Raw genomic sequence first — 13,128 nt, 5'->3', positions numbered from 1 at the left:
AGATCAAACAAATGTAAGTATTAGACAAAGACAAAACAAGTAAACATAATATGCAGTTTCTAAATGAATCTGTTTATTATTAAGGGGAAAACATCCAAACCAACATGGCCCTGTGTGGAAGAGTGATTGGCACCTGACCCTAAAGTGACCGGGACACTTAGCAGCAGCAACATTTGTGATAACTGATAATGAGTCTTTTACAGCACTGTGGAGAAATTCTCGCCCACTCATCTTTGCAGAATAGTTGTAATTCAGCTACGTTGGAGGGTGTTTGAGCACGAACCACTGTAAGGTCGTGACACAGCATCTCAATCGGATTCAGGTCAGAACGTTGACTCGGCCGCTCCAAAGTCTTCAGAGGCAGCAAAACAGCACCAGACCATCACACTACCACCACCATATTCTACTGTTGGTATAAGTCAACAGATTTTTTTCCAAAAAGCCTTGGAGATCAGCAATATGCTTTCTGGCAAACCTGAGATGAGCCTTTATGTTCCTTTTGCTCAGCAGTGTCTTTCGTCTGTGAACTGTGCCATGCAGGCCAGTTTGCCCAGTCTGTGTCATATGGTGGAGTCATGAGCACCGACCTTAACTGAGGCTAAGGAGGCCTGCAGTTCTTTGGATGTTGTTCTTGGGTCTTTTGTGACCTCTTCAATGAGTCGTCACTGTGCTGTTGGGGTCATTTTGGTCGGCCGGTTACTCCTTGAAAGGTTCACCGCTGTTCCATGTTTTGTGGATAAAGACTGTCACTGTGATTTGCTGGAGTCCCACAGAAATGGCTCGTTAACATTTTGCAGACTAAAAGATCTCAACTGCTTTGTTTCTCATTTGTTCCTTGGATCACGTCATGATGTCTGGGTTTTGAGGATCTTTTGGTCTACTCCACTTTGTCAGGCAGGTCCTGTTTAAATGATTTCTTCATTGAGAATAGATGTGGCATTAATCAAGCCTGGCTGTGGCTAGAGAAACTGAACTCAGCTTTCCAGAGACCTGCTTCACTTATTCACACAGGGCTGTGTAGGTTTGGATTTTTTGTCTAATATTTAAAGGCAGCCAGTTAGAACAGTGTTAGTCTGAAGAGGCCTTAAAAGAGAAAAAGGTGAAACTACTTGTTTCTAACAGAGATTTAACCGAGGTTGTGCAGAAGCCCCGCACAAAATAAAGGACAAATATTTCAAATTTTGATTCATGGCGAAATATAGTATGACCTGCGCACACTATCACACTCACCATTATTATAAAGGTCCATCTTTACAGCGAAGACACTTACAGCACTACTTGGTAAAATGATGGTGCTTTTGATAACAGAGATAGTCCATCAGTAAGTTCTCTTTTAGAAATATTAATTACTGTATTTTTGAATGACTCCAGATCCACAGACGTTGTTTTGAGCTTGATTTTTGTTTACCACGTCTGCACGTTACAAATGTTCTCTGGGATTTGTCGGAAAAGAACTTGTAGACATTTGCTAGCTCTAGCGTCACTGTGCAAGGTAAAATCACTTTAGATGAATCCTCTCGTGCTCTTGCCCCAGTTACCTTTTCTTCCACTGATTTCATTTATAAATCCGTGTTATGGACCTGTGACTTTATTCTCATAACTGATTCAAATAATCGATGATCTTTTCTCTCCCATTTGTACCTGGCTTTTTGTTGGGTTCCATATTAGTGAACTCTTCCTAATTTTTTGTTTCATTATGTCTTTATGTGACTGAGTTTGACTTTTTAATTCTTGAGATTTCTTAGTTACTCGCTAGCAGATTACAATCCAAAGAGCATCTGTTGAGGATCTCACTCTGCTGTACAAACTCTCCTTTGCACCTGTCGATCGACTGTGGCTCCTCTCAGAACTCAGAACTGGACCATCGATGTCTGTTAAACATTCGAAAAACATCCATAAATTACTACTTATTAAAAACCGCAATCATCACAGCTTATAAAAATCACTGTCATGTATTGAAAAAAATAAGATCATGTAGAAACTAGAACATAACACTGAGAACAAGTTCATGATTCAGTCCTTTAGATGACAGCGTCTGTAAGGTGAATACCCAGAATGCCTCTCTTCAATGATAAGGTTTCCACTGTTGGAGGTACTGGAACATGTTCAATGGCACAAAATTGTAATGATGCTGCATCATGTTTCATATCATTAAAGTGGGCTGCTACTCGATAGTCTTTATCAAATCAGTGAATAGCTTTCCGATGTTTGCCTTTTCTCTGCGGTTCCCTGTGCTGTTGCACATATATGCAACATTGTGATTCATGCAGAGTTACTTGATTCGAGTTGAGTAAAGAATGTGGAGCTGGAAGTAAAGAAATGTTTGCAGGACACGCCCACAATTGTTACCTAATGTATTCTTTGCAGGTGACCTACTCAAAAATCAGAGCCAAGCTAATGGTAGTTTGAAGCCCACAGGATGTTCGGGTCACACTGGCTGTGATGAATATATTTGGCTGTCACACTAATTATACACGGCTTCATGCTGACCCTCACAGATAATCCTTCGCTGTCTGCAGAAGTGTTAGTGAAGGTCAACGTCCTGGATGTGAATGAGTTCCCTCCTCAGCTCACTGCTCCTTCAGATACATTCGTCTGTGAGAACTCCAGAGCTGGACAGGTATGCTGAGCTACAGCACATACAAAGATCTTCATCACAGGTATTTGTTAAATACATTAACTGGGCAATAGTCAAGGATTTCCATAGCTCAGCCATGGAAATCCTTGACATGAAGCTCCCGGTGCAGTGTTTGTGCTGATGTTGGTGTAAGAGGAGGTTTGGAACTGAGCACCGGCTTCAGCACTGAGCAACCTTGTCCTGTAACTACGTGATGACAATAATTGTTTTTACTCAACTGAGAATATTTCAGTGTCGTGAGGTTGTCATCCAGAGTAGGTGTGCACTGCATCAGCACAGACTAAACCCGTGTGGTGAATCCAGATATTTTCAGTTCACAAGTTGTTCTGTGTTTTTCTTGAGTGTGTTTAGCACATAATCTTCCTGTTTTGCTGACCAGGTGATCCAGACAGTTGGCGCTGTGGACGAGGACCAGCCCCCTGTAGGCCAGAGGTTCTTCTTCAAGTCCTCCAAGGAGCTCCGACACAGAAACTTTACTGTTAGAGATTATGGAAGTAAGTCAAAGAGTAACGGCTACTAAAGAGTAACTACAGCTTTTGTGTTGTGTGGGAGATGCACATGCATCTCTGAGATCAACCATAACCAGAGTTTTTCCCATTTGTAGTGCTCTTTGTACCTGTGACATGTTTATGGTGCAGAGAGTCTTCAGTCAGATATGGCTAACCTTCAGGCAGATCCAACCTCTCTCCAGTCCATCCATCCATCCATCCATCCATCTGCTTCCGCTTCTCCTTTTCAGGGTCGCAGGGGGCGCTGGAGCCTATCCCAGCTGTCATAGGGCGAGAGGCGGGGTACACCCTGGACAGGTCGCCAGTCTGTCGCAGGGCCAACACACAGGGACAGACAACCATTCACACTCACATTCACACCTAGTGGCAATTTGGATTATCCAATTAACCTATCCCCACAAGCCGCATGTCTTTGGACGGTGGGAGGAAGCCGGAGTACCCGGAGGGAACCCACGCAAACACGGGGAGAACATGCAAACACAGAAAGACCCCGGCCTGAACTCAGGACCTTCTAGCTGTGCGGCAACAGTGCTAACCACCGTGCCACCGTGCTGCCTTCTCTCCAGTCCTTCTTAACAAATAAAAAAGACAAAAAATAAAAAATATGTTTATTATTGTGATTATGCCGTATTTCAATGTTTTGCATTATACAGTCCCCAGCGTCAGCGTCCAGATCTGTAATTTTTCACTGCAGACCAATGTGCAATAATGCAAATGTTCTTCTCACGTACCTGTGACGGGTTTACGACTGTTTCACACTCAACCAGTAAGAGGTAGTGGCACGGTGACAGGGACGGGACGACAACTAGCTTCACATAAAACGAAAAAATATGCCTAAACCTGTCCGTTAGGAGGAGTTTAATTCTGGTTCTTTGTTAAAAGCATAACTTTTACCACATAGAAATGATGCATAGTAACCTTTTCTCACACACCGACTCACATCTCAAGCTGTTGCAGCCGTATTAACCATCAGTTTCTGTGTGTGTGTGTGAAATATCTATTTTTCATATTTAATTCAAAGTTTCAACAGGATGGCTGCCACATATTACTCTATGGAAACACTAGTATTAAACCCTCGTTCCAAAGCGTTGGAGCCCACCAGGAGTGGGATGGTGGGGGGTGGGGGGTCTAACGGTGTATTACTACAAGAGCAAAAAGTCTGGATACTTGTACAGATTCTGTTCATGGCCGGGACATTATGCACTAACGAAAATTGTGATTTATTTAATTTTACAATTTGTCAATAAAAGGGTAACTTGCATTTTTATGGTAGGTATATTGTGGATTGGACACTTTAGGACTGTGAATGTGGAGGACGCATGCTAGTTTACAGGGAAGGCAGAGGTCTAAAACTACTTCTGCCTCAGGTCGCAACGCTGCTGTATAGCAGTTACTGCCTCCTCAAACAATGTCCTAGCCTGTGACAGCTTATACAGAGAATCCATAATGACCTGCTTATCCTGGTCAGGCACTGAGAGACTGAGCCACAGCAATCTCTCCCTTGCAATGGCCAGGCCCATGACGTGGCCACAGCCTTGCACTGCACCCCTAGAGACGTGGAGAATAAGATCAGCGATGATACACTTCTCCTTGCAAACAGTAGGACTCAGGGTACCTTATCAAGCAGGTGGCTCATGTCCAGTGTGACCATGTCTGAATTTTTATTGACTGAGCTGCTGATTTATAAACATTTTGATACATGGAGGCTGTGAAAGGCTCCGTCTCACCTGGGAGGGTTAGACCCACCCAGGTGAGTGTGGGCGGTTTGGTGGGGATGAAATGCACGAGCTGCTCCACCGCCGGGAGTTCAGCGAGCCCCAAAATTTTGCCGTCAGCGATCTCCAGACCAGAGTAACCCTTGATGGAAACTCTGTGGTGAAAGGTTTTATCCCAGTTTTATCCAAAGGTTTTATCCTGCATACATGCCACGACAGCAGGAATCAGCTGCTTGGTGGAGGCCTGGAGAGTGTCTGACAAGCAGGCAATATTTTCCTGTCAGACAGATCCCTCTCCTCCCCCCTGTCGTCCTGCGCTGCAGGCCGTCTAATGGACAGCGTGGCTGCTGCACGTAGCTCATGTAAATCGACCTCACGGGGTGACGGATAGGGTTGAGTTTCCCCGCCGGTGGAGCTGCCAGGCTGCGATGCCTGGGTAGAAGGGAGAACGGCATTAACTTTGTCCTCCTTGTTTTCATCTCCAAGGATATCCATATTAACATCCTCTTCCTCATCTTCTTAATTAACAGTATAACATTTTATGTACTGTCTGTATAAATGCTAAATGGTACCAGAGGTCCCAGTTGTCCCTCTGGTGCATGTCCATGATGTGCCTAACTCCTAAATCTTTGGTACCTTTATGCTTTGCTTTTAGGACTAATTTAAGCCAAACTGCCAACTTATTTGTTTCATTTCAATGAAAGCAAGCCTGAGAGAGTTTATACCTGGCTTACATACCAGTTATTACCTGACCAGTCCAATTATTAATTAGCAGTAATTATTATGTTACTATGCATGATGTTGTACATAGTTGTTGTATGTAATGTAATAATAATGCAGCATCCCTGTTGATCTTACAGACAACACTGCTGGGATTGTGACTCGACATTCAGCTTTCCAGCGGCGGCTGCAGGATGTCTACATCCTTCCTGTTGTAGTTGAGGACAGCGGTTACCCCGCTCAGAGCAGCACAGCTACCCTGACCATCAGAGTGTGTTCCTGTGAGGCTGTGGGCTCACCTCTGACCTGCTCACCAGTGGCCATGTTCCTGCCCGCTGAGCTCAGTGCTCAAGCTTTGTTGGCTATTCCTCTGAGCATTGCTCTGCTGATTGGTAAGCTAGTCTCGCTATAATGTTGTGTCATGCATAAACACTCAAACTCTGGGGTTAGCGCTGCAGTTTTATGTGCAGTGTGTTCTGACTGAATTTTACTTTTTGAACTGTTAACATCAGGTAGCCTAAAATCTTTCTTAATGTTTAATGAAGAAAATCATTCTTGGCACAACAGACCAGTTAATATTTTATTAACCTCCCACCAGGTCACAAGCAAATCAATTTATGTATTTATTTTTTGTTATAAACATTCTGTTTATATTGGACATACAGGTGAAAATACAATGTGCAAATTCCATATGAATATAAGGAGCTCTAAGGTTTTGAGCTTGATGATGATGACCATACAAACTGATGCTGTACCTGAGCATATTACTCTGGTTCTCATCCTGTTCAGGTAATCTGATGTTTTAAATTAGGGCTGATAATAAACCTGAAGTAGATAAATGAATAAATAAAGAACTTCATCACTTTTACTGCATACACAGAACTGGATGGCTTTGAATACAATGTTGCTTTTACAAGACTGTTATTGAAAAGCAAAGAAACATTGTTTAGAAAACCTGCAGGATGTGGAAGAGTTTTGATGTAATGATGGATGGAGGGCTGCAGTGATCCATACAGGACACACAGCATGAAGGTGTGAGGGACGACACGACAGAGAGCAAGGGGCGACTCGAACAATATATACTTACCAGAATTCAATTCAATTCAATTCAATTCAATTCAATTCAATTCAATTCAATTTTATTTATATAGCGCCAAATCACAACAAAAGTCGCCTCAAGGCGCTTCATAGATACAGAGAAAAACCCAACAATCATATGACCCCTATGAGCAGCACTTTAGCGACAGTGGGAAGGAAAAACTCCCTTTTAACAGGAAGAAACCTCCGGCAGAACCAGGCTCAGGGAGGGGCGGGGCCATCTGCTGTGATTGGTTGGGGTGAGAGAAGGAAGACAGGATAAAGACATGCTGTGGAAGAGAGGCAGAGGATAATAACAGATATGATTTAAGGTCTGTTAACACATAGTGAGTGAGAAAGGTGACTGGAAAGGAAAAACCCAATGCATCATGGGAATCCCCCGGCAGCCTACGTCTATTGCAGCATAACTAAGGGAGGATTCAGGGTCACCTGGTCCAGCCCTAACTATATGCTTTAGCAAAAAGGAAAGTTTGAAGCCTATTCTTGAAAGTAGAGATAGTGTCTGTCTCCCGAATCCAAACTGGAAAGAATAACAACAAAAGATGCAAAGGGTGGGACACAGCTGGAAACTATAACATGATGAGACACGAAATAAACACACCACGAGTCTGAACAAGGAACCATGGTTAGTTTAACAGGAGGACCAGACAGGACAGCACAGAGAGACGGATGAGATCGGGGACACAAGAGAACAAATCAGGGAAAATGAGACACAAAGGCACAGAGGGACGAAAACCACAGGAAACACCAGATCGAAGGTCCATGAACAAACACAAGACTTACTTCACACACGAGACTAAAGGACAAAACACAGAGACCAAGATAAACAACATAAGGAGGCATGAATACAAAAGGACACAAGCAATAAACTTAAACTAGATACAATACAGTAAACAACTCAATAAATGCAGAAAAATGACAAAACACTGGGTAGATGACCCAGGATGACCCCTTATGGTGCCTGTCTTCCCCATCCGGGTGTTTGAACCTCAGTGGGGTATACTGCATTGCAACACGTTCCTAAAGTATTGTCCCAACATTGATCTAAAATCCAGCAGATTTGATTGCACCATGTAATGTTTTATACATTTATATTTTTAAGGATCATGTATGTGTGTGGTCACCATGGCAACCAGTGCTTCTCTGTTTTCTGCCTTGCAGGCATGTCAGTGTTATACATGAGTCAGAGGCCCCAGAAAGTGAAAGACACGCTGATGAGATCAAAAGAAGACATCCGTGATAATGTCATTCACTATGACGACGAGGGAGGTGGCGAGGCTGACACTGACGCGTTTCACATGGGCACCTTGTGCAAAACAGACCACAGCAGCATCTCCAACAAGAAGAAAAATGGCTATGGCGACGGCATTCTGATGCATCTCAGCACCCACTGTGACAATGTCAGGTCACCTGACATCCATCTGCAAACAGCCAGCTTCATCGGCACCGGGAACAAGCCTCCACTCTTCTGCCGCGGCAGGGCGACCCAAGGCGATGCTGAATTGATCAGAGAGGCCATTGAACACCGACTGAAGGAGAGCCAGCAGGGGTACGCGGCCCTACCTGCTGATTCACCGGCAACCTACGCATACGAGGGGGATGGCTCAGAGGCGCGTTCTCTCTCATCCATAGAGGACTCTTTTGTACTTGACAGTTTAGGGGATTTTAGCTCGCTTGGCGACTGGGGACAGCCATTTAAAACACTGGCTAGCATCCTTGACAAGCAGCCACCGTCTCTCTTTAACGAGAGCTGAGAGGAAATTGAACTGAATATTAGTTCAGTTAGGTCAAATATTATTGAACATGTCACTTGTCAATGTATTTCTAAAGGTGCTGCTGACGTTTTCATACAAAAGGTGTCTTGAAGCTGTGATCTCAACAGAGGCTTGTTGTTACATTTCAGTAAGTAGTTTTTTTTCCATGTCATTTTCTCATTATTACATCTGTTTCTCTGCATGTGTGGACTGGATGGGTTGTTGCTGCAATCTGGTGGGAATTTCAAGTCAACGGCACCTTGAGAAATATATTTAGTTAAAAATTGGTGATGTGTGTGTATGTGTGCATAATATTCAACCATCCAGTTTCTTCCACTTATCTGGGGCCTCAGCCCCAGCAGAGAAGCCCAGACCTCCCTCTCTCCAGCAACTTCGTCTAGCGTGTCCAGGGGAACACCAGGGTGTTCCCAGATCAGCTGAGAACAATGATCTCTCCAGCGTTTCCTGGCTCTTCCCTGTGGGACATGCCTGGAAACCTCAATAAGGAGGCGTCAGATGCCTGAAATACACATTTTTAAACGTGACAGACACTAGAACGATGTAAGAATTGTCAGAATGATAAAACCAAACTTGTTCACGTCGGTAGTATTTATATGCTTCCACATCATCCAAGGGTCTGTCTTCTGTCTTCTCTCAAGTCTCAGCTTTCAAGCATTCTCCCAGTGGAACCTGGTTTGGTTCATCTTTGAATTCACCTTAGTTTGGACAAGCTGGCAAGTAGGTTGCAAAAGTGAATATAAGTAAACCTCTTAACTGGTCAGTAAGGACCCATACAGGTTTAGAGTGGGGTTTTGTTTTAGCTACTATAAAACGACCATTTGTGTTACTTTCAAGTGTCATACGTCAATGAGCAATAATGTTTTTCCATTTAACGCTTTTTTATGTTCCAGATTGGTGATTTATTTTATAAAAAGAGCTAAATGTTACTTTGAATCTAACTCCAGATGCATCTCAGTGGGTTAGTGCTAATGAGTTCATATGTGTGACCTGTAAGCTAAAAATCCAGACTGGAAGGTAAATGTGTTATTAACTCATATTAATTTGTTTCATTGTTTTATGAAATGTTCAATCGTGCGCCTAAATAAAGTCAGAACCACAGACACCAAAGCCACTTCTATGTGCTCATTATTAGACAAAGGTTAGCAAAGTAGAGAAACTTGAAAACAAAACGTGCTGCAGTCATAATAAAACCACAGATCCATTATGCTGCTGCCTGCAGACGTGTGGGCTGCAGTTGTTTAAGAGGCAACTGTCATTTAAATTGCAACTCTATGCAGTGTAGAAATGGCCTAAGCCCTCTTGCACAGATACTCCAACTTTTAGACTTTGATGCTATCATTTATCTAAAATCAGTTTTCAATAAATACTCAGTGAAACTCACCCCAGAGTGTGGATATTACTCTGAGACTGTTACGGTTTGGAGGAGCTGATCTGTGCAGCTGATCCGCCTGGCCGTGACAGAGACAAACAAAAACAAATAAGGGTCAAATAAGGAGACAGTTTTGTCTGTCCCTTTGCAAACTGCCAAATCCTTACCCATCCATGTCCATCCACAGGCTTGGACTAAGGTAACGTACTCTTTCATTCAGTGAGCACTTCACATCAGCTGATTCTTGAAACATGAACATTTATCTCTCTCCACACTTATCCAGTGTGATTTTGTTTTTAAATGCTGCTGATGTTGTCGATGAGCAACACCAAGACGGCGTGAACAGAGCGCAGGGAATGTGACATACACTCCATGAGCCATCATCTACCCATCACTTGCTCGTATTCTTCATTTAAGAATTTTGGATTCGAAATCTCACACAGGCTGGTTGTTGGGTTGGAGGAGATGAGGAAATGTGTGAGGTGGCTGTCATCTGGTTAACAGCTTGCTGTCCATCCAATTATCCCCTGATTGGGCATCTATTCAAATCAGCCTCTCACAGAGAGCCTGGGAGCTGTAAGCATGCTGCAGCCTAACCTAGCTGTTGTGTATATTGATACCACATTATTTCCAAATATTTTTTTCTAATACTCCTTTATAACTCTCTCAAAAATACCCAAATGAGCGAGGAGGATGTCAGACAGAGTCAGTTGCAGGCCTGAGGTGCTTCGGGGGTGAAAGAGAATCTCATAGCATCGTCAGTCTCTGAGGAGTTTTTCAGTGTGGACTGATATCTAGTCAAGTACCAAAGTGGAGCATTAGTAAGGACGTGGGCACCTCAGCTCTGAACAGTTAGGTGTCACTGTAATCACAGCACACTTTCTTTGAAAGCACACTCTTCATCAAAAAGGGACGGTTACTGAAGTTCATCCCTCAGCTCAAAGAAACGGGTCAGCACTTTGTCCTTGATAGCCAGCAAACCTCTGTGTGGAGCAATAAAGTCTCATGCTCGCTGCCCATCTCACTGCACAACGCAGCAAATAAGCAGGAGTTCACAAAGTTGACCATTGTTACTGTGGTGTCCAAAACATGTTTCAGACTGACAGTTATTCTCTTTGCAGCAAGAGCCTCTCAGTGAATGCTGGAGGCCACTTCAACAGTCAGGTGGCAGTCAGTTTACTGCAATATTTTTACTGAACACCAGAGGGTGCTATATACACATGTATTTAACTGTATTAGTGCAAATTTAGACCTTTTGAATTCGGCGAGTCCCCCCACCACCAGCCTCTTGCGTACCACTGTGTTAGAGCTACTTCTGGGGTGAAAGAGCTCTAACATGGTTCTTAAACGTTTATGTGTGCAGAGAATGTGAGGCAGGAAGGGGTGGTTGATCCATTCAGGTTATTAGAGGGAGGAAAAGGCGATTGGTTTTAAGTGGAACAGATTTTTATTTTATTTTTTTAATGTGGTCTTTGACCTCTGTTTCTCATCACTTCCTCCTATCTATGATTTTCTTATTCCTTCTTCTGCTTCATGATTCATCTTATTCTTCTCTCTCTTTCTTATCCCATCCTAGTTTTAAATAGATCAGTGAGAAAATAATAATCATTGTCTCCATATACTCAGACATCACCAAGTTCCTGGATCAAAAATACAGTATGAAAAGCTCAATAGTGGCTGAAATAGTAAGGTCAGAGGCACTGTTATTCTAAGTTCAATTCAAGAAACAATTCTGTGTTTGGTTTTGATTTTTGTTTTACATTTTATACACACATCTTCCATTTTTCCTCACAGTTGAAATCCTGTAATAGAAGTGCATTGGAAGCAGCAGTATCCAATGTATGATTGAGAAAAGTAAAAAACAGATTTTCAGTTAGGACTGAACCAGACGGCACTCACCACAAATCCATGTGTCCTGAAAGGCACCACACTAACAAGGCTCACGTTTAGCTTTCAGTTTGCTACATTTTCTGTCATAATCTGATTTTACTGTCTATGCAAATATCAAAAAAACTGTGTTTTTGTCTTTATTCAGTTCAATCTAAATATCTGATATTATATTCACTTTATTTGATTCTTGTGTCAGTATGATAGACTACAAAATCCCACCTTGGTATTTTGTATTTACTATGAATTTTAATGCGAAATCTTGGAATCTTCTCAGATCTTATGACTCATTATGCTAAAATCTTAATTGTGCAGTCACTTAAAATGTGATCCTCTAATGAAAGCTTACTGGAACTTCTCGATCGCAGAGGGTTTGACTTATTCAGAGTGTTAGGTGTCTGAGAACTGCACGTCCATCTATCTAACATACACGTCCAGGAGACAATACTGAAGCTGTCAGCCTGTTGCTGTTTTGCACATGAACTCCTCCCACCTCAGTAAGACTGTCACAGTCATGAACCAGAACTTGTTTGTAATCTCACACTTCATCCTTTTCCAAGATAGCAATTATCTAAACGCCTTTGCTGAAGTAATGCACATTCCAGCATGTGTGAGTCACATGTAGGTGACATAATTGTACTAATACAACCTGATATCACGGCACAGTGTGTAATAGACATGCCAGTTCAGTGTGTTCATTTCACGCGTTGCCTCTCCAAAGCGTGAAATGAACACGCCTGCAGAAGTTGCACTACTGCATGCAGAAATTGCAGTGCCGGCAGGAGGAGATAATGCATGTAAAGCCGAGAAGTTGGTAGTCAGCAACAAATCCACTTTTTTGCTCGCTCACTACCACAATGAATACAAGCTCCCCTTTCAGCCCTTTTTGCTGATGTTGCTGTCGCTTGGCTTGGCTTACGGCCATACCACCCTTAGCACGCCCGAGCTCGTCTGATCGCAGAAGCTAAGCAGGGTTGGGGCTTGGTTAGTACTTGGATGGGAGACCTCCTTGGAATACCAGGTGCTGTAAGCTTGGGGTGGCTGTGGCTCTGGTGGTAGAGCAGATCAGCCTCTGACTGAAGGAAGGTTGGGGGTTCAATCCTTGGCTTCCCCAGTCTGCATGCCAAGTATCTTGGCATGCTCTGCGATGTGTGTGAATGCTTAGATTACACTTAAGTATAGAAGGAAGTGCTTGTATGAGTGGGTGAAGGAGGCAAGTTGTATACAGCGCTTTACTCTGGGAGAGTAGAGAAGCGCTATATAAGAATCAGTCCATTTATTTGTTATCACAAGAGTCATCTTCCTCTGCTTGTGCATCACTACTATGTCTGGTTGGCCAGCCATCACTAGTTTGTCTTTCTGGATCTAGAAGTCCCACGTGTCCTGTTTGACCTCAGGACTTCAAGGCCATACTCAG

General features: G+C 43.1%; 1 protein-coding gene and 1 pseudogene across 1 annotated transcript in view; both read left to right on the top strand.

Moving 5' to 3' along the window:
* Positions 1–9,547, top strand: part of cdh12a (cadherin 12a) — a 38,500-nt gene extending 28,953 nt beyond the window's left edge. Inside the window, exons 11-14 of the mRNA XM_084913200.1 lie at positions 2,499–2,620; positions 3,018–3,132; positions 5,723–5,974; positions 7,842–9,547. Of these exons, the coding sequence (XP_084769326.1) occupies positions 2,499–2,620; positions 3,018–3,132; positions 5,723–5,974; positions 7,842–8,434 (1,082 nt within the window). The 3' untranslated portion in view covers positions 8,435–9,547. The remainder of the gene's footprint in view (positions 1–2,498; positions 2,621–3,017; positions 3,133–5,722; positions 5,975–7,841) is intronic.
* Positions 9,548–12,624: 3,077 nt separating this feature from the next.
* On the top strand, positions 12,625–12,744 carry LOC146366449 (5S ribosomal RNA; annotated as a pseudogene).
* Positions 12,745–13,128: the final 384 nt, after the last annotated feature.

Source organism: Perissodus microlepis, chromosome 18 (genome assembly GCF_051167445.1).
Source record: "Perissodus microlepis isolate ML-2025 ecotype Zambia chromosome 18, ASM5116744v1, whole genome shotgun sequence".
Taxonomy (NCBI): Eukaryota; Metazoa; Chordata; class Actinopteri; order Cichliformes; family Cichlidae; genus Perissodus; species Perissodus microlepis.
Note: the sequence above shows the minus strand (reverse complement) of the source record. Positions and strands in the feature narration are given on the sequence as shown.